General features: G+C 43.6%; 1 protein-coding gene across 4 annotated transcripts in view; it reads left to right on the top strand.

Annotated features, from left to right (window-relative positions):
- Positions 1–24,657, top strand: part of DOCK1 (dedicator of cytokinesis 1) — a 273,196-nt gene that overhangs the window by 174,871 nt on the left and 73,668 nt on the right. For all 4 annotated transcript variants that reach the window (XM_084210278.1, XM_084210275.1, XM_084210277.1 and 1 more), the window contains exons 30-32: positions 18,660–18,738; positions 19,192–19,292; positions 22,068–22,126. In XM_084210278.1, coding sequence (XP_084066404.1) covers positions 18,660–18,738; positions 19,192–19,292; positions 22,068–22,126 — 239 coding nt within the window. The remainder of the gene's footprint in view (positions 1–18,659; positions 18,739–19,191; positions 19,293–22,067; positions 22,127–24,657) is intronic.

Here is a 24,657-nt window from a genome sequence, read left to right on the forward strand (position 1 = left end):
ATCCCACCCCCTGCCATGGGCTGGGACACTTCCACTGTCCCAGGTTGTTCAACAGCTCATCCAAGCTGGGATCCAACAATGATCCTAATTTTTTATTAACTTTTATAACATACAAAAGAAAAAAAAAATTAAGAATTGAATCTTGGCCACCCATTTTTTCCCCTGTGTGCCTAGTTTTTCTTAGATTAATATCTATGTATTGTTTACACATACTTACATTTCAAACCTAAATTTATGAGATCTTGTTACCCTACCATGCAAATCTTTTAATCTGCAATTAACAGGATAATTAAAATGTCATGTTTATGAAAATAACACTTTTCCTGGCAGTGATATTCTGCAATTCACTCACCAGCACTGGCTCTGGGTTTCCAGGTGAACGTTGTGTCCTTGAGCTCTCCTTGGCTGCACTAAGGATTTGTTTTGTCCATTGCCAGCCCACAAAACATTAAACATTCCTTTTTTTCCCTGAATCATAAATCCCCTGGCTCTGGGAGTGCTGTTGGGATGGGAGAAGTGCTGAGGCTGCTGAGCTGCCCTGGAGGAGAGCACGGGGGCAGGGGAGGGACACAAAGTGCAGCTCATCCCCTCAATCCAGGCTGCAGCACCTGGGGTCTGCACTTTGGTTATTTACACCTGGGTCAGGACAGCTCAGAGAGTAAAAGGAAAGAAGAAATGAAAGCCCAGGTCTTGAAAAGAGTGGATGGAATTTGTGCTCAGTGTCCTACTCTATGGATCATTGGAGGGGGAAAAAGGTGGTTTTTCCTTGCTCTGTGAAAAGCTGTAAACGTTTTTGTACAAGTTGTTTTTATCCTATTTTAAATTTATTTCCCAGATACAGAAGTAAGATGGTGCAAGTGAATAATTTCATGTCTTTTTCTCTTTTATCAGTAACTCAGTGTAAATACTTCTCTTTTTTTCTGTAATGAGATTTTGGTGAATTATATTGATGTGAAAGAAATCTTAAAAGCAGCACAAAGATCTGCTGAAAAAGTTTAAAAAGAAAAAAGAAGCAACAACTTGTAAAACTTGCCCATCCCTGCAAGAATTTATGTCTGCACATACCTGAGCCAGTATTCAGGAGCTTTGCTTGAAGGCTGGCAAGGAATCCAACAGAAATGCAGGAAAACTTCTCAAGGAATCAGACTCTGCCATGCAAATTCACTGGGTTAAGAAGGACATGATTTGTGAAGGTTTTAAATTTTAACCCTTTTTTTTTTTTTTTTTGAGTTCTTCAGTCGATCTGGGAGGCTGAATTATAGGAAGGCTGAGAAAGGGACAGATTTAATGTCAGAATTCAGGTATTTCAAGGCACAATGCTGGAGAATTGATAGTGCAGGTGTCAGGAGGGATGCCAGCAGTAAAGCCACGGTGATGTCAAGCAAGCAGCCGAGGTTTGAAATGTGATGCAGCTCATTTTGGGGTGTGCTGCAGGCTCTGACAGACACAGACTTCTAGAAAATGGACATCAGTTGTCCACACAGATGTTGCCTTTGGGCTGCTGCAAGGGGATGTACCATGGTAAGTGTTGGAAAAGGGTTTGGAGTTCCATTTGAGGGCTCTCCAAGAGATCTGAGGGGTTTTCTCGGCAGGGGTGGGGTCAGTGCCCACCCTGGAGCACAGGAGAGCAGGGATGTGAGGAGGGTGAGAGATCCTTCTGCATGCAAGTGGTGTGAAAATAAACACCAGCATGATATTTCCTGATATTATTGAGGCTTAGGGAAGAATTTGCTGGTCCTTAAATCTCCCTGACAGGGAGCAGCCAGGTGGGGTTGGGCTCTGCTCACAGAGAACAGGGACAGGACAAGAGGAAATGGCCTCAGACTCTTCCAGAGGAGGGTCAGGATGGATATCTGGGAAAATTTCTTCACAGAAAGGGTTGTCAAATGGGAACAGGGTGTCGAGGGCAGTGCTGGAGTCCCCATCCCTGGAGGGATTTCAGAGCCCTGTGGATGTGGCACTTGGGGACAGTGGTGACCGTGGTGCTGGTGATGGTTGGGCTTGATGATCTCAGAGGCTTTTTCCAACCATATCAATGATGATTCCATGATTCAGGGATTAGTCAGGCTGCAGTTTTGATTCTTTTAATTTGCATTTCAATTTTACTTCAGTCTTTGAACTGATTCTGAGGCTGTGGCAGAGAGCTGGGAGTGAGCTTGGTGTAAACTCCAACCTAATTTTTATATAAATTTCATGCCAAAGTAAGGTTCAAGAAAATCAGTGATTTCTTTATCAGGAATTAAGTACGTGGTTTTCCATTTTCTATGAATTTTAATCCATAATGTTCTAATGACCTTTTTTCAAGAACATTTTATTATGGTGCCTCATTTATCTTGCTAAAAGATATTTTTATTTTTTATGTGATGTTAAAAGTCACACATAAATTTGATCTTCCATTCACAGTCCACTTACTTAACTGGGTGTTTGATTTAAAGGTACTTCTGGCTTGAAAACGATTTAAAGGTACTTTTGGCTTGAATTCAGGTAACTTAAAATATTTTCTGAGATAATTATCACACAAATATCAATGGCAAATGGGCCAAATATGATCTTATGGGCAAGAATATATTTATAGAATTTTATTCCTGCATTTTAAACAGAAAAATCATCCATTGGATTTGTTACTCAAGCAACTGGGCATTGTGGGAAAATTAAACTTTGCCAACTTTTTCAGCTCTTCTTTGCTAAAGGGCCATTGTCAAAGATGCTTTGTTTGCCATAAAGAAAGATTTGTAGTGACAGTTTTATATAACAACAATAATATTAATTTGAATTATTTTTGGAAGAATCTCAGAGCAGCTGGGGAAGATCATCTGCATTATGTTGACCTTACAGATGTTCAAGTTGATTCATGGAGGAATGAAGTAATTTGCCTGTGCCCATGCAGTGAGCAACCAGCAGTGAAGAATAGGAGTCAGCTCATAGATTATTTTCACATGCAATGTTCAGCTCCATTTTGATAATTTGTCCATTTTCCCTAGGAATATTAACCCATATCTCTGCTGAAATAGCCCAGTTCGCATCTGAGGAGTAAAAGCTGAAAAATTATTTAAAATTCTATGCAAAATTAAGGAAGGTTATTGTAATGCTTTGTTTTTTAAGGTCAGCAAAGGTGTGGGCAAATACTCACCCCAGAGAACCCACAGGGTTCTGAATTTTTGGGGAGTTTAACTTTGGTGGTCATGGAATTGTCAGAGAATTTTGGAATTATTTGGGCTGGGAGGGATTATCCCATCCCAGCCCTGCCATGGCGGGGACACCTTCCCCTGTCCCAGCTGCTCCAGCCCCAGTGTCCAGCCTGGCCTTGGGCACTGCCAGGGATCCAGGGGCAGCCCCAGCTGCTCTGGGCACCCTGTGCCAGCCCTGCCCACCCTGCCAGGGAACAATTCCCAATTCCCAATATCCCATCCAGCCCTGCCCTCTGGCACTGGGAAACTGTTCTTACAGTTTTAAACAATAGATTAAAACTCATGAAAATCTGAAACTGTGGGAAAAGCTCTGCAGCGATTCCTTTTCCTGGGGAAGAAGAAGTGCTTCTAGAATAAATAAACCCCAGTGGATCCCATACCCTGGCACAGCTGGAGAGCTGCCCTTCCCCTGCCCTTCCATGAAGGAGATGTGCACTGAAAATGTTTGGGTTTTTTTTTTTTTAAATCTAAACTACAAATATGTAAAATGATCACAACGTGCCTCCCTGCAAGAACCCACATCCAACCTGGAAAACCCCAGCCACAGAGGCTTGAAGAGAAGAGCAGAAGAAGCTTGACTCTATAACATTTATTTCAAATTAATTTTCTGCCATCCAGCTCCAGCAGTTCATTTTTCCTACTGAATGGGATCTAATAAGACCTAATAGGTGATAAATCAGTTTCCCAGTTTCAGGCATTAAGGAGCTGCAGTGCTGTGTTCTGCTAGAGCAGGAAGGTCTCCAGCTCTCTGTTCCACAACAAGCAGGGCATTAAATAGTCTTAAATCATCAGCCTGTCCCTTTCTCAGCTCCAGGACCACTCCTGAGGCTGGGAAATTTCACAATGAGGGATCATTCTTTATGGCAAACTCTGTAGCTGCGAGCAAAGCAATTTAAAAAACACTTTAGGAGAGTGGTTCCTACACCCTGCTCCTGTTACAAATCACTCGGCCTCAGTGTTTACAAAATCTGCAGTTTAACTAATACAGATGGGTTATCAAATTATCCTGATGGAAACAGATAGAGAGGTTGTTTCCTATCAACAGATCCATTAGGAACTAACAGCAAAATGGGATTATTTACTCAGCATCTATTCATTCCCACTAATTTGGCACAGTGTTATTAGCACTGAAGCTTTACATGCAAAACACTCCAATTCTTGGGGTAATTTGATAATGCAAGACACGTTCCTGATCCATCATTTTATGGGATGGGTCCTATAAACCTGTGTTTTAACAACCCAATCCTTCCCCAGCTCTTCCATGGCAAAGCTCATCCATCCCAATTAGGAGCAGCACCAGCTCTAGAGAAGGTTTAGATGAGCCTGAGGTTTATTATCCTTGGGTCTCTAACCCACACTCCAAAGGATTTATTGTTCCAAAGGCTCTTTTATTCCCAAGTTTAAATCTGAACAAGGCTTTAGGAAGGTTCAGAGCTGCTGCAGTTCACAGCAAAGGGGCTCACCAGATCAGCTGGTTAACATAACTGGGTTACCCCTCAGTTGGTTTAAGTCACACAAACCCCTCTGAGCTCCTTTTCCCTGAATCCAGGGGGGATGTTGCACAAAGTGTTTTTTGCAGCAGTATTTGGGAAGTGAGAATCTCCAGCAGAAAGATGGGGATCAGGAAGGACCAGCCCAGAGAGGAGAGGACTCAAGAGAGAGCTCAGAGCCACCTTGGGAGGCCTAAAGGGGCTGCAGGAGAGCTGGAGAGGGACTGGGGACAAGGATGGAGGGACAGGACACGGGAATGGCTCCCAGTGCCAGAGGGCAGGGATGGGTGGGATATTGGGGATGTTGGGAATTGGGAATTGTTCCCTGGCAGGGTGGGCAGGGCTGGCACAGGGTGCCCAGAGCAGCTGGGGCTGCCCCTGGATCCCTGGCAGTGCCCAAGGCCAGGCTGGAACAGCCTGGGACAGTGGAAGGTGTCGCTGCCCATGGCTGGGGTGGAATGACAATATCTTTAAAATCCCTTCCAGCCCAAACCAGTCTGGAATTCCATGGTTTATGATCAGCAGAGTCCTTGCACCTGGGACTTGTCAGCCCAGGCCCAGCAGGTTTTGGATGATGTTCCCCTGGGATGAGGAGCTTCCCACGTGTTTGTCCTGCCCTCCTACTCCTGAGTCAGATAATTCTCTCTGGGCAGTGATGTGTCCATTGACTGCCCTGCACATAGAAGCAGAAAATATTGGATTCAGCTGGAGAGGAGGAAGGGAAGCACAGCTTTGCTTCTCACCCTGATCGATCCCACTCTTGTGGGTGCTGAGACTTCTTAAAGGAGAAAATGAAGTTTCAGTTGTTGTCAGAGGCAGCAGTGAAATTACCTTTGCAGTTCCAGCTGAATGAGCCAAGTTTTATTTAATCTCTAAAACCAAGCAGAAGATAAACACTCACACCCTGTATTTTGTTTGTACATCATCATAGCAGCATTTTCCTGCTCGAGGATTAACACCAATTGTGCTTGGATTTGTTATTTACAGGTTTCACCTCAGGGCACCTTGCCTTTATTGAGTAGGAAAATCAAAAATTGCCCTTGCATGACATAAAGGCAGAGCTTTTAACATGGGAGGTCACTGGCTGCTCAGTGGCACCTTCTGATGTACAAAGTGGGGTCAGCACAAAACGTTTCTGTCTCAAAGATGTTCAACACCCTGTGAGTTCCAGCTCTGCCAGACCTCTGCCCTCCCTGCTGGGGCATCCCCCACCCACTGCAAGAGGGGCTGGAGGGTGTCCAGGGAAGGGAATGGAGCTGGAGAATCCCTGAGGAGCTGGGCAGGGGCTCAGGCTGGAGCAGAGGAGGCTCAGGGGGCCCTTGTGGCTCTGCACAGCTCCTGCCAGGAGGGGACAGCCGGGGGGTCGGGCTGTGCTCCAGGGAACAGGGACAGGAGCAGAGGGAATGGCCCCAGGCTGGGCTCAGGGTGGATATTTGGGAACAATTTCCTCCTGGAAAGGTTTGTCCAGCTCTGGCACAGCTGCCCAGGGCAGTTTGGAGTCCCCATCCCTGCAAGTGCTCAGTAGATGTGTGGATGTGGCACTTGGGGACATGGGGCAGTGGCGGCCCTGGCAGTGTTGGACTCAATGATCTTGGGGGATTTCCCAACCCAAATCACTCCCTGGTTTTCTGTTATTTTTGCTGCATTTCCCTGGCTCCATGCAGGGCTGGAGCAGGTGGAATAAATTAGACATTATCAATGGAATAATGGCATTGCTCAGGTCAGAAAAGCTCTCCAAGCCCACTGAGTCCAACCATTCCCAGCACTGCCAAGGCCAGCACTGTCCCATGTCCCCAAGTGCCACATCCCATTGGCCGAGTGCTGTTGTCATTAATTGAGGCAAAGCAAGGTGCTAAAATACTGGTGTGATTTCCAAACCTCTGTAAATGTGTTTTAAAGGAATTCTGAAAGAAACCAAGTGACCCCCCCCCCCCCCAACTTCCTGTGCTGTCCAAACAGCAAAAAAAAAAAAATTAAAATCTGTGTCTGTCACAACCTGAAATTCCCTAGCAGGAGTCAATTTAAACAGCTGTGACCACCCTGTAATTATGATTTGTCACAGACTAATATTTACTTTTTTTCATTCATTTAAAACCCCATTTGTTTTACTGTGTACAAATTAAGAACAAAGTGTCACGTTGGTCCCTGAATGCATAATTGCAATTAAGGTGGTGTCTTGCAGAAATAATACATGGAGGGTTAATTTGGACCACGAGCTGGTTTTAATTCTGCCTTTGTGTTTCTCTACAAGTGAATTATCCTAGGGTGGCACAGAGAAAATCACAGTTATTTGTAGCTGGGCTGGAACGTTGTGTTTTTAATGGGAGTATTTTTAATGAGGGCTTGTAGCCTGAATTGTTGATGAAAAGCAGATTAGTTCTGTTTGCTCATTCCAGGAGAGGTGAGAAGCTCTGGGCAAGGTTTGTGGCCCCAGTTGGGAACTTTCCTGAAGGAAATTAGGGAATTTCTGATGAAAATGTCAACACTTGAAGAGTTCAATCACAGGAGGGCTCTGCACAAGTCTCTGTTTCTCCCTTTTTAGTGACAATTGGCTCTTAAACAGTTGGTGATACATTGAGAATAAAAATATTATATATTTTGTTATGAATTACAAATGTGAGTGACTAAATGAACACACTCCCTATTACAGGAACAGCACTGGAGTGGTGTCATCATTTAATTCTCTCTTATGTCTTGGACTAAATCACAATTTTTGAAGCCCATTTGCACCAGTAAATGCTGTGTGGGGGGTAGAAGAAGCATCTAAGTTAAATATTAATCAACTGAGAATTTCCCAATTTTAATACAGAAAAAGTAATAATAATGTAGATATATATTAAAAAAAAAAAAACACAAACCCTTTACTTTTTTCCCCAGTAAAAGTTAAATTACTCAACCTAAACATCAAGGGGGTGAGGCAATTATTTCTTAAAAAGTGAGAGAAAAAGGAAGAAGGTCTTAAAATATGCAGGAAAAAAATCTTTATCTCAGAGTACACTTTCAGGAAAAAAAGAAAAATTTTAAATCTTTTGCAATAATTTATGAAACTCTTATTAATGTTTTCTTTGAAAGTACTGTTTTTAACTGGAAACCAGGCAGAAAAAGCTAATTCCTGAATTTTTGTCCCTAGTTCTTCAGCAGTGACTCTCAAACCTCTTTGGCCTCTGGGTGTGATCCAAAGGAAAAGCTTTTTGAAGGCTTTTGTGTGGCTCCTGTAGCACTGAAGCTTTGGATTGTAACACTATAAATTATAGCCCAGGTTTTGTGCTGCCACTTTTTGTATCCTTTGGGATCCATTTTCAGGGATCAATGTCTGGATATTGCTGATGTTAAAGATGAAATTACTTAAAATCTGGACAACCTGTGTGTGCCATTCTGCTTTTAATTTCTCTGGAAAAAATCCAGGAAATGGAGCTTTTTACCTTGTATAAACCTTTGATCCTATTGATCATTGCTGGCCTAGATCACTCCTGGCTGCTGCCAGGCTTTCCATAATTTCTGCTGCAGATGGAGCTGAAAACTCTGGCAAATCTGCTCTGCACAAGCATCAATATCCATTGGAAAAGCAGATTTTTCTTTGCCCTTCATGGGTCACTGGATGCCAGCATCCCAGTGTTAGTCCCTGCATCCTGCTCAGCTCGTTCCCAGCTTTGTTAGGCCCTGCTTTACTGGTATCCTGAGTTTTTGGGGACCAGGCAGTGCTGCCCATCCCACATGGGTGCTCAAACATCACTGAAGGCAGGGATGAAGGAATTGTGAATTGGTTTAGTCCTGGAATGGTGAGTTTGGAGGCTGTGGAACCTATCCCTGCCCATGGAATTGGAGAATCTTTACGGTCCCAAGCCAGAGCATTCTGGGATTCTTTAATACAATCCTATAAAATGAGATGGCTTTAGGTGGTACTCCATACACAAGCTTTGGGTGAAAAAAAAAAAATCAACCTGAGCATTTGCTTTGGTTTTGTTTTCTGGGTGAGAAAATCTCCTATCAAGACTAATATGAATTTTTCCCCACTTAGGTTTTTTGCTTCTATGAGCCCATCAGATAATTGCAGTCTACTCCCAGAGAAGCTGCTGGCTTTCAGTGCCACTGGCATTATAAATCTTCTATCTGGAGAGAGCCAAACTGTGTAATTCAGGCCAGGGAAGATAAAAGGAGCAGAAATGGTGCAGAAATGCGATTTAGGCCTTGTAGCCAACTCTGCTTTGCCCCAGTGCAGGAGAACCAGGCCAGGGGCATTGATTTTTTGGGAAGGGACTGCCTGCTTGTCTGGTCTTTGTGAGGCTCAGGAATATTTTTCATCCTGGAATTAACTTCCCTGGCACTGCATCCCCCGTGTGCACTGGTGTGTTCCAGTGTGCTGGTGTCCAGTTCCCAAATTCCAAGGAAATAAGCCTTGCACAGTTTTGGAGATTCTCTTCTTGCTGTGTCCATAGTAAAGCAAACTTTCCCATGGCTCTGCCTTGGGAAGGGGAGGATTCACCCAAGGGTAGCTGTGCCTGGAGGTTATTGCACTGTCTCAAACTCACCTGTCAGAAATCCAGTTTTAGCCCTGTGGTGCTCTAAAGTTTGTGTTTCAATTGCCACAAAATTTCCTGTTGTTCAACAATCATTTAGCCACACAGCATAATTGAGTAGTTTAAAGAGTTTTCTTGGGATCAACAGAGGGAGTGAAATTAAAGTATTGCATAAAAGGAATCGCAGAGAACCTGATTTCAGAGAATCCCTGAATGGTTTGGCTTGGGAGGGACTTTAAAGCCCATCCAGATCCCACCCTGCCATGGCAGGGACACCTTCCACTGCCCCAGGCTGCTCCAAGCCCTGTCCAACCCAGCCTTGGACACTGCCAGGGATCCAGGAGCAGGGCAGCATTTACATCCACAATTCTGTTTCATTGCTTGTTTGATATAAACCACATTTCATCCCAGCCTTTGTCCCATTGACACACTTGGCTGTGTTTTTGTGACCCTGACTGCGTTTGCATCTTGGGCTTTGATTTCACCAGGCAGAAACTAATCCCCAGCTGGAAAATTCTGGGAAAGGTTGGCATGTCACTGAATCCTGCCTGGAGTCCATGCAGAGGCTGCAGTGCAGCCCCCACACCTGAAAGGCTGCAGTGGATCTCTTTGTGGGGTTGGCAATGTCCCTCTGCTGCTCTACAGAACAGAAAACCCCACATTAGTAATGGCACTGTGTGCCCTGCCAGGCTGATTTTTGTGCTGTATCACCTGGGACTGTTTGTGGGGTGTGCAGGGTGATGTAAGCCTTCCCACAGAGGCAGAAAATCTGCTCAGAGCCACCGAGGGACTGGGCTCCTTGTGACTGGCATGTGTTGAAGCATCCCAGTGAAGCATTTATTGCACTCCAGAGATATCAGGCAGGCTGCTGAGGGAGCTCTGGGAATGGCAGCAGAGCAGGGATTTTGTGCAGGGGTTGACAGCTGGGTGAGGCAGGCAGGACGGGCACAGGAGGCAGGCACAGCTCCCTCCTTCACACACCCCAGTGCCTCTCTAAAACCTTCTGTGTCACTTTAACATCTGAGCCACCCTTTGGATCAAACACAGGCTTACCTGAAGCTCCAGCAGGATGGGGTTTTACTCTGCCAGCATTAGTGTTCCCTTCACAGAGCTGTCAGCAGCCGTGGCACAGCCCGGCAGAGCAGCTGCTGGGGTTTATCCCTCTCATCTCATACAAGAAATCACATTTTAACCTCTTCCCAGGGAGTCTCTGCTTGCTGGGGAGATGGACTCCAGTTTGGTGAAGGTTCAGCTCTCCTGGGCAGTGCCTCTGTGCTTATGATTGCTTGGGTTAGAAAAGTCATGGTGAGGCATTGGGTAATTCAGCTCCCATGGAAACTTTCTGCCATCAGAATGAACTTCACATTTTGGGGGAAACTTCAGCAAATGGAATTTCTGAACAACCCTGATTGGTGACCCCAGCACTGAAGAGGTGATAACCCAACCTTTGCAGATTGCTTTCTTTTTCCTCATTGCTATTCTCTGGTGGAATTTGATAAATTAAGTACCTGCAGGAATAAAGGGAGATTCTTTTCCCAGCAACATCAGGACATTTGTTTAGCCAGGTCTTCCCAGTTGATGGCAAGATGGATGAGAATGCCAAATAATTTGAAATGTAGCAGATCAATTCTATTGATTTATCCATAAGTAGCTAAAGTGGCCTTAATCACCTGCAGTATCCATGGAAATGGGGAAGGAGCAGAGGCCAGTGCTGCCAGCACAGAGCAGGGGAGGTTCCCCTGCTGCAAACCTTGAGGCACTGTCAAATATCTGAAAACATTTTGCCAAATTCAGCCAGAACTTCCATGCTTTGCAGGAAGATTTGCCTTTCACATCCTTTCCCAACCTTTCCGTGAATTACTTCTCTTTAATTATTTCTCTTTCTGGAATAACTGTTTGTGTGAAAAGCAGTGCAACGGGAAAAAAAAACCAAAAACTTCTTCTATATTGATTTGTACCTCTGCAAAGGGTGGTTGGATTCCTTTGTGAAATCAAGTCAAAACAAGAACTGAGGTGAAAAGCTGGGTGGTGAGGCTCTGGCACAGAGGAGCTGTGGCTGCTCCATCCCTGGCAGTGCCCGAGGCCAGGCTGGAGCAGCCTGGGACAGTGGGAGGTGTCCCTGCCATGGTAGGGTGGCCCTGGATGGGCTTTAAAGTCCCTTCCCACCCAAACCCTTCTGGAATTCTCTGATCTTTGCAAGGGGAAGATGATGATTTCTGTTCCTAGCAAAAGCTTTCTGCATTTTACTGAGCATTGCACTACAATGAAATGCTTGTTTAATAACTCACCTGATGGCACAGATCCCTTCCAGCAGCACTCCAACAAATTACATTTGTTTGAAATTACAAGCTCTGCTGGGAGTTTTTGCCAGCTGCCACAATAGAAAGTCTCTTGGAATTCAGCAAGTCTGCCTCCTTTAGAATAATAACTTTGGAGTAGAGGAATAGTAACACTGTCCACTTGCAAGAGATGCTACTTTGCCAGCATCGTAGCCTTAGCTAAAAACTCCTAAATTAAATTGTCTGCTAGCATTTCCATTAGAAAATTTCCAAGCTTTTATTGCTCTGCCATAAAATTCTCCAGGTGCTAAAACTGAGTATGGACGGTTCTATCCATGGAGATAAAATCCAGGAGGCAAAGTTGCTTTGAGAAAGAGGACAGAAGGCTAAAGCCTCTTCTTTCCTGCACTCAAAGTCATCCAAAAACCACAGCTGAGACCTCAGACACATACACAAGGCAGGAGGAGAGTGAGGGCAGTCGGATCCGTGGTTATCCAGGCAGATCCCAACCTTTGGAGAGGCTCAAACCCCACCTGGACACAGCCCTGAGCTGTGCTCCAGGGGCACCTTGGACACAGAACCCCTTGTGCCTCTTGGCTGTTGGTAGTCAGCCCACAAGTTTGTCCTTCAGCTTTTGGAACTCAGTTATTTTTCATTCATCTGTCCCCTTTGTTTCAGGGGGCACCAGCCCGGAATACAAATGAGGGGAGAGCTATCAGTGATTAGAGATAATGTGCTAAAGCTGGGGCTGAAAAATTTGTTAGAAAATAGGTTAATAAAGTGACATGGAGCACCTGTGCTGCTGTGGAGCAGGCATTATGAGGAGATTATGCTAATGTGGGTATTTAGTAGCAAGTCTTCTCTGGGATTACTCTCTGCTATTATCATCCTCAGCCCAGGAATTGTAATTCAAAAGGCAGCAAATGATCAAGGATTTAGTTGGTTTGTTTTGGTTTTTTTTTTTTTTTAAGTTTTGACTGCTCTTTAGCCTGCTGAATTAGAGGATGTTGCAAGGAATCTTTTAAACACTTTTTAAATGTTCTTTAAGAGAAAGAAGTGGATGAGGCAGGGATGTGTAAATATAAAGAAGTGTTAAAGGAAATTAATTCGTTTGTGGTGGGCAGCTGGTAGGCCTGGAGGTGCAAAGGCAGGTGAAGAGGGAAAGAAAAGAGACAAAATTTGGGAAAGGAGAAAACTGGGGGAGATGCAAGGGTACCTCCAGGCTGAGCCATTGAAATGACTTTGAGTCTCCTATGGTGAGACACTGCTGAGGCACCTCAAATTCTGGGGGCACTTTTGGACCCTTCTCAAGCAGACAAACACAGAGGGGCTGGAGGGTGTCCAGGGAAGGGGATGGAGCTGGGAAGGGGCTGGAGAATCCCTGAGGAGCTGGGCAGGGGCTGGAGAATCCCTGAGGAGCTGGGCAGGGGCTCAGCCTGGAGCAGAGGAGGCTCAGGGGGCCCTTGTGGCTCTGCACAGCTCCTGGCAGGAGGGGACAGCCGGGGGGTCGGGCTGTGCTCCAGGGAACAGGGACAGGAGCAGAGGGAACGGCCTCAGATTGTACCAGCACAGATTTAGGTTGAATACCAGGGAAAATTTCTTTTTTTAATTCATAAGTAAGAAAAAAGACGTTTAAAACTCTGCTTTGCAAGAGGGGTTGAGGGGTGTTCAGCAAAGGCTTTGCTGGGCTGTTGGTGCCTTCCTAAATCTTTGCTGGGGTTTGGGTTCTGCTCTGGGGTTTCCAGGTCTGGGGCTGTTGTTTCCCTCCCAGCCTGACAAGAGAAGAGGACTCTGGCTCCCATTAGCACAAGGAATTTGTCTCCCAGAGAAGCAGAGCTCAGGCATGGGGAGCATGATGATGTGCAGGAAGGCTGATCAGCTGCAATAAAGCATTCATTATCCTTCCATCTAAATTAGCAAAAATGGCATCATAATAGTGCATTTTAGAACCTCACTGCAAATTCCCTCTCTTTTATCAAATTATCACCTAAACCAAAATTATTTTAAGCTTTTTCTGTGTACTCTTGTTTAGATAATCATTCTGCCATTAAGGAAGTAATTTTCTCATTCTTTTTCTTTCTTTTTTTTTGATGTTTGCTTAAGGAAAAATAGTGGGGAGGACATTCCTAGTTTGTATTGTTTCTTTTTCTGTCAGAAATTTTCCTGTCAGAAATATTTTGCATAAACACTCACAGTATAAATCCTAAGTCCTTGGGTACTGGAGCTAACTAAATAACGTGCCAAATGGCATAGGCTGTAAAAAATATTTCCACTTTTTAAATATTTCTCTTTGGATTATTCCTCCAGAGCAGTGTTTCTGCAGAGGCAGTTGGATGGGTGTTACATCCTGCACCCAGCTTTCCTCAGCTCCTGGAGCTCCTGCAAATACTTTCCAACAATGTCAGAACTGAGTGAGAGAAAACAGGGCACAAAATGTTTTTAAACATGAACAAATCAGGGCACTTGACTAATTAGGAGGGAGAAGGGCAGAATAAAAAGTGACTGAACCTGAGAAAGGGCTAAAAAAAATGAGTTGTTTGGCACAGTGACTCCTGTTCCATTTATAAATCAAATCCCTCTGTCCCTCCTTCATTTACAATTGCCACTGGAAGCCAGGGTTTGATGTATGTTCCCACCTCCTGGAGGCAGTGAGGTTGTTTGGAGGGAAAAAAGGACCTTTTGGAAAACTACAGAATCCAACCATTAATTTTTGTTCTGTTTGGTGAAGCAATCTCTGTATCCACAAACCAATTAAGCACCTCTGGGCCTGGTGGAAGTGAATAATAATCAATAACAGGAAATATTCCCAGGAGTCAGGGGTTGAAATTGAAGTCAGTTCATGAACCAGCAGCACACTCCTGGATGGATGAACTCTGGAGTGAGAGCCATAAAGGGGAGAAATTACTGGAGAAATGAGAACTGCCTAAGGCAGGGCAAGGTGGATGGACCCAAGCAGGTCACTGAGATTGGTCACCTGGATTTTTGGTTTGGTTTTCTGGAGAATTTCTGCTTTTCATGGCCTGTATTTCTTAACTGACCTTTGCCATGGTTTCTCCATCTCCTTTTCCCTGGCTTCTCTCACCTGAGCTCCCAGCCATATTTTTTGTCATGTTCTAAAGTTGGTGGGCAATTCACTGTTCCTGCTGGGTCATGGAGAGCTGATACAGATCTGGTCAGGAGATGCATCAACAGGGATCAAATGCCAGAACGTCCTGGTGACAGAGAAAAGGTTTTGGGGACACCTTAAAGCCACTCTCAGGGCCTCCAAGAGAGCTGGAGAGAGACTTGGAACAAGGGCCTGGAGGGGGACGTAAAAGGGGAAATGGCTTTGAACAGAAGGAGGGGACATTTAGATGGGATATTGGGAAGGAATTGTTCCCTGGCAGGGTGGGCAGCCCTGGCACAGGGTGCCCAGAGCAGCTGGGGCTGCCCCTGGATCCCTGGCAGTGCCCAAGGCCAGGCTGGACACTGGGGCTGGAGCAGCTGGGACAGGGGAAGGTGTCCCTGCCATGGCTGGGTGTGAATGGATGGGATTTAAGGTCCCTTCCAACTAAAATGATTCTGATTCTGCTCTGTGGAAGGTCTCTAAACACTGAATGAGAGGACAGCCCCTGCCTCAGAGGATCAAACTGCAGCAGAAATCTCTGGATGCCCTTGGAGCCATCCCCACCCCCCCTTCCCCAGAGCTCACACAAAAACCTCCTCTGCCCAGGCTGTTGATTTTGTTCTTTGGTAGATTTTTATGCCCTTCTTTCTTCCATGTATCCTGAAGTGACTTCCTTCTGTAATCATATTCCTCCTATTCCAATCACATCATAGAAAATGTTAATTTCCTGCTTTTAATTGGGTTGATAAAGTCTTTTGTCTCACAAATCTTTCCCAGTACATTCGGATTAGGTTTTGTTGTCTTACATGGCAGCAGAGTCCATTGTGTTGGGTTCCAGGCTCTGAACTTCTCCCTTTTTCAAAGTTTAACTTCTGTGGCTCTTCCTGACATGGATAATAAATTCTTTTGTTCATTGAAACTGAATTTCAAGAAGAGCACTTCTTTTTATGCGCACGCAACTGGGAGCCAATCTTGGTTATTAATTACAGCGAGATAAGGGCTGGCACTGCAAGGGATGCTCTCCAGCTGAGAGTTTTGATTATTTATCCCTTGGCCCAGTGATGTCCAAGTCCACCTTTTATCCTTGAGAGTGTTCCAGCAGCCAGTTCCTTTCTTCTTCAGTACAGAACTGTTGCTTTTGGGTTAATTCCACTTAGTCTGAAGAGCCACTTCTTGCTTCATTTTCCGTTTTCTCCAACTTTTGACAGCGAAGTTACTGAAAATTGTCAGGACCTGCTTTGGAGGAGGAGGATTTAACTAACACCAGGAATGATAAAATATTTCAGCTCCCTCTTTCATTTTTTATTTGGGCATAAGCCTGAACCGTTTTTATATTCATGAGTTGCAGCATCTTCCCAGGTGATAACAAAGCATTGCCCAGGTTCCAGCCAAGAATTCATCCAGCATGATTTTTTACTATGGAGATTCTCTCTTCAGAGTAGTGATCTTGCAACTTGCTACTTCTTCTTGTCAATATTTAATAAATATATTTTTAAAATTAACTTCATTACATAAAAAACATCTTAATTTTGCTGTTTGCTCTTGGCACTAGAGGTTCTGAAATATCCTGCAAAGTGCTGTGAGGTTTGCATGACACTTGATTTGCAAATGCAGATAGACTGTAATAATAATTGTAATAATAGGAGTAGTAGTAGAAAAAGAAATAATAATAATTATGGTGATGATGATGATGATGATGTTTTGTTGACTGTCACTGGGATGTCTCCACTGACCTATGTAGGAAGTGTTTTATCCAGTCACAGAAGGATTGATCAAATCATAAATAAATTGGGATTTCAGTAATTCAGAAATCAACATTAAGTCTCTCTAGCTCTTCTTTGGGATGTTCCTTTATGGAAAGTTGGAGGAATTCCTGGCTTCCTAAACCCCCCTGATGCCCAGGGGTTGTTTAATTCCAGCTCCAGTTGAACACATATTCTGTGCTCTGCTCCTTTTCCAGTGGCAAACACAGCAGAATTTGTATTATTTATTCTTTGTTGGTGTTCCCTGGAATTAATATAAGGGAAAAATGAGAGTTACAATTTAAAGAAAAATAATGGTATATGAAGTAATGAGATTGTGCCAAAGCTTAATTAGATGGAGCAGATTGAATACATTCCAGTGATGTCTTAAGGCAGCATCACTGAGCTGGAGGCACAATCCTGCCTGAGTTGGAACCAGTTTTATGTCCATGAGGAAGCAGCCTGGGATGGCCCTGCACCACGTTAAATTGTTAATTTGGGGGGAAGATTTACAGATCTCCTGGTATTATCACCTAACAAAAGCACAAGGCAAAGCAGGGCTAAGGAGGGGATAAAATGGTGATTCTCTGATCACACAGATAAGCTCGATTTCAATCTTAGTTTGTGCTACAGCTCAGTAATTGAATCACAGATCTCCAGTCCGTTTATTTTGGAGCAGTGCAGGGTGTTCATTGTGTGCTGGGTTCAGCTGATTTATAAGATCTCTTAATGAAGTGCTTGCCCAAACACTGACAAAGACACTGAAGGGCTGAAATTCCTCCTTGGCTCTGCTGGGTGCAAGTGCAGAGATGTCTCTGTCTTCTTAGTTATAAATAACAATATTATAAAACACACCTGTATATATGTATGGACTTGATTTTTATGTATATTTGCTTATAGCTTAAAATACTTTCATATTTTAATTTTTTTTCTGTTTTTCTTTCTAAATTTAATTTTAGTTTTCCCATTTAGATCCTTTCTTTCTCCTCCATAATTCTGCCATGGGAATGATCTGACCTTACACTACAGATACATCCCAGTGGCATCAGATTTTTCCCTTTATTAATTTAGTTCAATATATAAATAAATAAACTCTCTTAGCATCCTGATAAATTTATGTACATATTGAAATATTTATGAATGTGTGTACATATTGATATATTTATATACATACATCAATATGTTCATAAATAATCACTTGGCAACATACTGCCCATATATAAATATATAAATATTTATAAATAATGTCTGTTCCCATCATGTTGGATTATCTGGAGGCTTCTTTTCTCTTGGATACCAAACTTTCAGCTAAATATAAATTTTTTTTCAGTATCTTAAATTCAGGACAAACACTATCTAGCTGGTTTGTTTTAAATAATTCTGCCTTTTTTTTATTTTTAATTGACCAGCCTGAAGGAGAATAATATTTTTATTTACAGTAGTGAACTTTCTTTTTCGATATTGGTTTTGGGGGTGGGGAAAAAACAAACCCAGAACATGTCAGGAGGGGTTTTCATCATTTTTGGGGACTCTGAGGAGACGCAAATCTCTCCCCCAGCCTGCTCCAAGGAGCAGCTCATTTGTCTGGGCATTAGCTGGCAGCTGCACAGCATAAATTTGGAGTTTGCAGGGGGAATCTCATGTTTGTTTTGAAAATGGAGATCAGACTACCGAGGAATAATCAGTTTATTTTTCAGCACCATGAATATGTAGTGCCCTACTTCTCCTGTGCCATTTGGTTTTCCCTTTCAAGCTTGTCAGACCAACTCCTTTTGCAATTTAAGAGGTGTTTGAGAACCTCTAGAGGTGTTTTAGAAACTCTGTAAGCTACAGTGGGTACTGAATTAGCATTTTGGAAATCGAGCAGTGAACAATGTTCTAAAAGCTGTCCTTCACCAGCATTTCTGTTGTGCCATAAGTGGAAGTTTTTTTGCCCCATGTGTTTAAAAATGTGTTTTTCTTGACCTTAAAGTTAAAATACAACCAGTTGCATGTCTGGCTTAGACACAACACTGTAACTTTAAAAATTTATGTCTATATAGTGCTAATAAACTGCATTTTTAATGATCTCTTGATTATGAAAAGATATTTTAAAGACAAGTGATTTTATCCCAAACACTCCCTCTGTTTCTGCATATGCTAATTTACTTGATTAATTTGGAGAACATCTGCATAGAATTCTGTACACTTACCAGTGGTGAGATCACACTGCTTTTCAAGTATCAGCCTCAAATTTCACTTTCCAGACAGACTCAGATTTTGTGTCTAATTGGGATGCCAAATATACAAAGGTACCCCAGAAGTGTGTAATTATGTAATTTTCTCTTGATCTTTCAGAGTCTTCCTGCGAGCAATTAATCAGTATGCAGATATGCTAAACAAAAAATTCCTTGATCAAGCCAACTTTGAGTTACAGGTAAGAAAAACCTCCCAGTTTGAATGGAATAAATGATATTAATGTAATGAATTTCTGCTCTGTGTAGTTTTGGGGGTTTATTCGTGGTTTATTCATGGCTGTGAACCCCAGTGAAATCATTCCAGGCTCAGCAGGTGTTGTGATCCATTCCTGACTTGTGGGTCTTGTCACAGAATCACAGAATCACAGCAGGGTTTGGCTTGGGATTCTGCCTGAATCATCAAAACACAAAGAATTGGGATTTGTAGCTGGGAAATATTTGTTGGAAACATAAAGGCAACGAGGAGCTGTATTAAGAATTTATCAAGAAACACCATCTCTGTGGTGTCTGTTCTTTTCTCCTTTAAATATTTATGTGCATAATTTAGAGACTTTCAAGTTGTTTTGTAGGTGTGTAGAGAAACATTTCAGAGAATTAATGGAATTTCTTCTTGTCATTTTGGGGGCTTTCAGCTCTGGAACAACTATTTCCACCTGGCTGTTGCTTTTCTCACACAAGAATCTTTACAACTGGAGAATTTTTCAAGTGCTAAAAGAACAAAAATCCTTAACAAGTAAGTCCTGCTCGTCATCTAAATCATGGCCAAGAACTCGAGGTCTATTGCCATAATTTCAGTTTAATTTCTTTGCTAAATCTATTCAAATTGAGATGCAATCAGGGGATAATGAAAGGTTGGGTTGAAAAACATGAGTCAAGTGTTGTGTGTGTTTCTGCCCTGGCATGGAGATCTGAATTTCACCATTCATTAGGGATGAATTTCTTGCTCAGAAAGTCAAGATTCTCATGTTCACATGTTATAAAACTGCATTTTGAAAGCACTTCAGCTTTGTACTTCTTCTAATCTCATTTTGTGTCTGGTCTTTCTTGCTCATCCCTGACTTTGTTGAGAGCCTTTTCCACTGGGCTGTTCCTGAGGGATGGGTTGGGGTGGGTGCAGCCTTTTCCTGCTTCTGAGGGATCATCCCCTGCCTCCAACCACCCCACTGCCAGTCAGTGTCCCACAGCAAAGGAAAGCTTTTCCAAAGGGGAACAAAGCCTGGAAATGAGAGTGCAACATGAAGATTCTGTTTAAAGAGAGTGATTAAGGGTGGAAAAACCTGTAAGATCGTGGAGTCCAAGGCCACCACTGCTCCAAATCCCCCAGTGCCACATCCTTACAGCTTTTAAATCCCTCCAGGGGTGGGAAACTCCACCTGCACAACCAATTCCAATGCCTGACCACCCTCTGAGTGAGGAATTTAACCTCCCCTGGCACAACTTGAGGCTGTTTTTCCCTTCTCCTGTTGATATTTCTCCTGCCTTTTATTGGTGTTCCACAGTAGTGACCTTATTACTGCTTAACTAAACACCAAGCTCTGAAAAGAGCCAGTGTTGGCATTTCAGACAGAGTGTGTGGATTCTCTTTCTATTTGGGAAGAGCAGCTGGAAAAGCCAGGTGTTCCCACAGCCAGTGAGGTCACAAAAACGGGGAATTTCCAAGCTGTGATTCCCTGAGCAAGCACAGCTCAGGCTTCTGGTGTGTACATGAAATAAAATGTTTCTATATAGAGAGAGAAAATGCATTTTGTATCCCTTCACCTTCCCAATCCAGGCCTTTCTATCTATTATTATGATAAGAGAAATCCCAGGGGGAGTGGGGACAGTTCAGCACTGCTGCAGTGATTTGGTTTTAAAGGCTTTTTGCTCATGTGGCTTTTGGGTTTTGACCAGAAAATTCAGGGAGGGCTCCACATCCCATCCCTTTTTATGGGAGCCAAGTTTTCCCTGCAAACTCCACCACTCCTTCCTGAGTTTTGAGGTGTTTCCTTTGGAAGCTCTGCTCTACCTGAGCCTTGAAAGAGAATTTTAAAGCACTTTAAGATCTGCTCTACCTGGGACTCGTGGGGCTTTCTTGATGAAACAGGAATATTTACAAGTTCAGTGGAAAAGTGGTGTCAAGCAGAGCTCAGGGTTTGGGGTTTGTGCTATAAATACCATAAATAACATTATAGATAAAGAGTTTTTAAAGGAAACTGAGCTGGTGTTGCAGAGCCAGGTGTATTTTATTTAAGGAAATTGAGCTGGTATTGTAAAGGCAGGTATATTTTATTTAGGATATTGAGATGGTGTTGCAGGTAAATTTGATTTAATTAAATTTAGAATCCCTTTGCTGTCTCTGCCCAGTGTTAATGAGCACCTATGAGAGCATTTTAGTTCAGCTCAAACTCCTGACCTGAAGAAAGAGCCAAAAGCTGAGCTGGAAATTGCTGTCAAATACATTTGTGGACTGATAATTCCTCTTTATCAGGATGGGAACCACATGCACAAATTTTCTTGGAGTGATTTTTATAATAAACAGAGCAGTTTATCTTACTGAAGGAATTAAAGGAATCAACAGGCATTTCTCACTGCTAATAGAAGTAAATAAATTAAGTCGTTCGAAGTGGTTGCTTAATAAAGTTTGCAAAATTGTAAATCTTTGTTTATAATGAATTGGCAAATTGTTATTTTCAGTTTAATCAGGTTTTGGAGACAGGAATCAAGACAATAAATTTGAGATTCAATAAATGCATGGTCTGGAGGCACTTTCATTGCTGTGTGAAGGCACTTCTGTGTCAAAAGGGATGTAATTAATCAGTTAATTCAATATCACACTCACCCATCTTTTTAAGTACATATTTCAATTAAAACATCAAATATTTAATAATTAAAAATTAATTATTGTAATTTGTAGGTTTTGCTAAACATTGCATTTAAGCATTAGATAATAGCAGATTCTTAAAGATGCAGAAGATTCCCTTTAATCCATATTAATGACTGGGTGTCTCACTATTATCCCCCAGAAATCCTACAAGTTGCCAGATATTAATTTGGCTCATCTTGTTATTTAAGTAATGATCTTTACCTTGCAAATATTCCATGTAGCAAATGCATCCTTGGAGCTCGTTAGGGTTCTGATCCCATCCTTAATGAAGGCATTGGGATGATTTCCACCCATTAAAGCTTTCCTGTGGAGAGGGAGAGGAGTGGGAAGTGACCCTGATGGGACATGGGAGGTGTTGCTGCACCACCTTTAGGGTGGCTGGGCTCCCACCTCTGCCTGGGACCATGGAATGTTGGAATTGCTGAGGCTGGAAACCTTTTTTCCCCAGATTTTGATGTTGACAGAAGCATTGCTGAGCTGGTGGGGGTAGCCAGGTAATCTCAGTAGTGTGAGTCCCATTGGAGAACCTGTTCTGGAGTTTCTTCCCCTTTTGAAGGCTGTGAATCTGATTTGGAAATGAGATTTATCTGCTTGTAGGTCTTAGATTTCTTTTGTTTTAATGCTGGTTTTGTTTTCCTTTTCAAGGTATGGGGACATGAGGAGGCAGATTGGGTTTGAGATCAGGGACATGTGGTACAACCTGGGTAAGTATCCTAAGCATGTGTTCCCTTCAGTGTTCCCAAAAAACCATTTAGAGGGATATTCCTGGAAAAATTCAGTGCCAGGTTGGATGGGACTTGGAGCAATCTGCTCTGGGGAAGGAGTCCCTGCCCATGGAATGAGATGGTCTTTGATGTCCCTTCCAACCCACATCATCCCATGATTCTCTAAAATGAATTTGCTTTCTCTTGAAACAAAAGTATGCCTGCAGAGAGCTTTTAAAAATCAGGTGATTTAAGAAATCAAACCACCCCTGCACATCTAATTCACCATCTGGGTAGGCACATCACTCTTGGTAATATTTATTTGTCTGTGTTTTTATGAGTTTCAGCCTCTTTTGAACACAAAGCCATTGCTATGGTGATACCTTTTCAATGGGGTTTTTTTCCCCTTAAAAATATCTATATATGCACATATTTCTATTTACTCACTTGAGGATGCAGTACCTGGAACTGTAGCAAAATGCACGTGTCCAAGGGTTCTCAGTACCTCAGCCTGGAAATTCTGCTTCAACTCTGCTTTCCAGCCTTGTCTGGCAGCCTCAGTGACTCAGGAAAACCTGGAAAGTTGGAGCTCTCTGGAGCTCATGGGTAAGTGAGGCAGCTCTGCCTCTCTCCACCCTAGGCTGCTCCCTGGGTATAATTTGCCTGTACAGGGACTGAATTTCATGAGAAACTCAGTATTTACTGTGACCTGAGTGTACTCGTCTGCCAGATTTCATTTTCCTGAGCTTAACGGCACAGACACTTCAGCTCTTCTGAGTTTTATCAAAACTTCCTTAAATGATCAGAAATAAAGCGTTTGCCACTTCACTTCTATCTCTGGCTGAGCTGTTGTTGCTGGGAGTTGAAAAACCCCAGCATTTCTAAGAGAAGAGAGTGCCAAGGGTTCATAAGTATTTGATATCACAGAATTTGCATCCTATCTGCTGGAATGATGAGAAAAGGCTTCAGAGAGCAGCTGAGTTCACTTTTATTAGAAGCATCTTCGGTGAATTAAGTGTCTGGAGAACAGATTAGAGCTTAGTGCAGGGCTGAGATGTGACTTGACAGGCAGGTAATAAAATCAGTGTCGTGCCTGCTGCTGCATCACCCAGCGTGGGCTGCTGGCAGCCTCTGGGTGAGTAATTAGCCAAATCCACCCCTCTTCCAGCCCCACAGTCGTGGAGCCATGGAATTGGAAAGGTTGGAAAGGTTGGTAATTGGTAAGGTCTGAGGGCACACCTGGAGGGCTGTGCCCAGCTCTGGCCTCTCAGCTTGGGAAGGAGCTGGGACACTGAGCACATCCAGAGGGGCTGGGAACACAAACCCTGAGAGGAGCCCTGAGGGAGCTGGGGGTGCTCAGCCTGGAGAAAAGGAGACTCAGGGCTGCCCTCATCACTCTCACAGCTCCTGAAAGGTGCCTGTGCTCAGCTGGGCTGGGCTCTGTCTGCAGCAGCACTGACACAACCAGAGCACACAGCCTCAGGCTGCACCAAGGGAAATACAGGCTGGAGAGCAGGGAAAAGTTTTTCCCAGCAAGGGTGATAAAGTTCTGGAATGGCTGCTGGGGAGGTGCTGGAGTCCCCATCCCTGGGTGTGTTTAACAAAGCCTGGATGTGGCACTGGGTGCCAGGGTTGAGTTGGGGTGTTGGGGCTGGGTTGGACTCGATGGCCTTGAAGGTCTCTTCCAACCCAGTGATTCTGTGAATTCTGTGAAAAGGTCGAGTCCAGCCAGCACTGCCAAGGCCAGCACTGCCCCGTGTCCCCAAGTGCCACATCCACAGGGATTTTAAATCCCTCCAGGATGGGGACTCCAAACTGCCCTGGGCAGCTGTGCCAGGCCTGGACAGACCTTTCCAGGAGGAAATTGTTCCCAAATATCCACCCTGAGCCCAGCCTGGGGCCGTTCCCTCTGCTCCTGTCCCTGTTCCCTGGAGCACAGCCCGACCCCCCGGCTGTCCCCTCCTGCCAGGAGCTGTGCAGAGCCACAAGGGCCCCCTGAGCCTCCTTTGCTCCAGGCTGAGCCCCTGCCCAGCTCCCTCAGCCACCTTTTCTCCTCACTGATATTCCTGGCCTCTTTGGATCCTTATGGATTCTTAAGTTTTTCCAAGAATTTGCTGGACTGAAGGTAGAAAGTTTGACACAGACTTTTCCATCCAGCTGCTGTTAACTGAGGTTGTTTTATCCAGTCTGGGCTTTGTGGAGTTCCTTGTGCCTTTCACTACTGCTGCTGTCACTGGCTGCTCTTTACAGGTTATTTAGTTGCTCCAGGGTTCAGTTTCTCACCATTAACAAGGATAATAATTTCCCCTGCAGTTTTGGGAATCGATTGGCTCAAAGGGTAGTGTTTTCTTCAATATTTCTTCCTGTGCTGTCATGAAAGCCTTTTATTTTTAATGGATTTTTTATAAATGGAGATTATCCAGGTAAGATCCCTCTGTGATCTTCTCAAGCTCTAATATTTGTTATTCTCCAAGATCCATTAATGGGATCATTAATGCCTAAATCCCACATGTGGAGGGAGGGAGGAAATT

Source organism: Fringilla coelebs (genome assembly GCF_963513975.1).
Source record: "Fringilla coelebs genome assembly, chromosome: 8".
NCBI classification, from domain to species: Eukaryota; Metazoa; Chordata; class Aves; order Passeriformes; family Fringillidae; genus Fringilla; species Fringilla coelebs.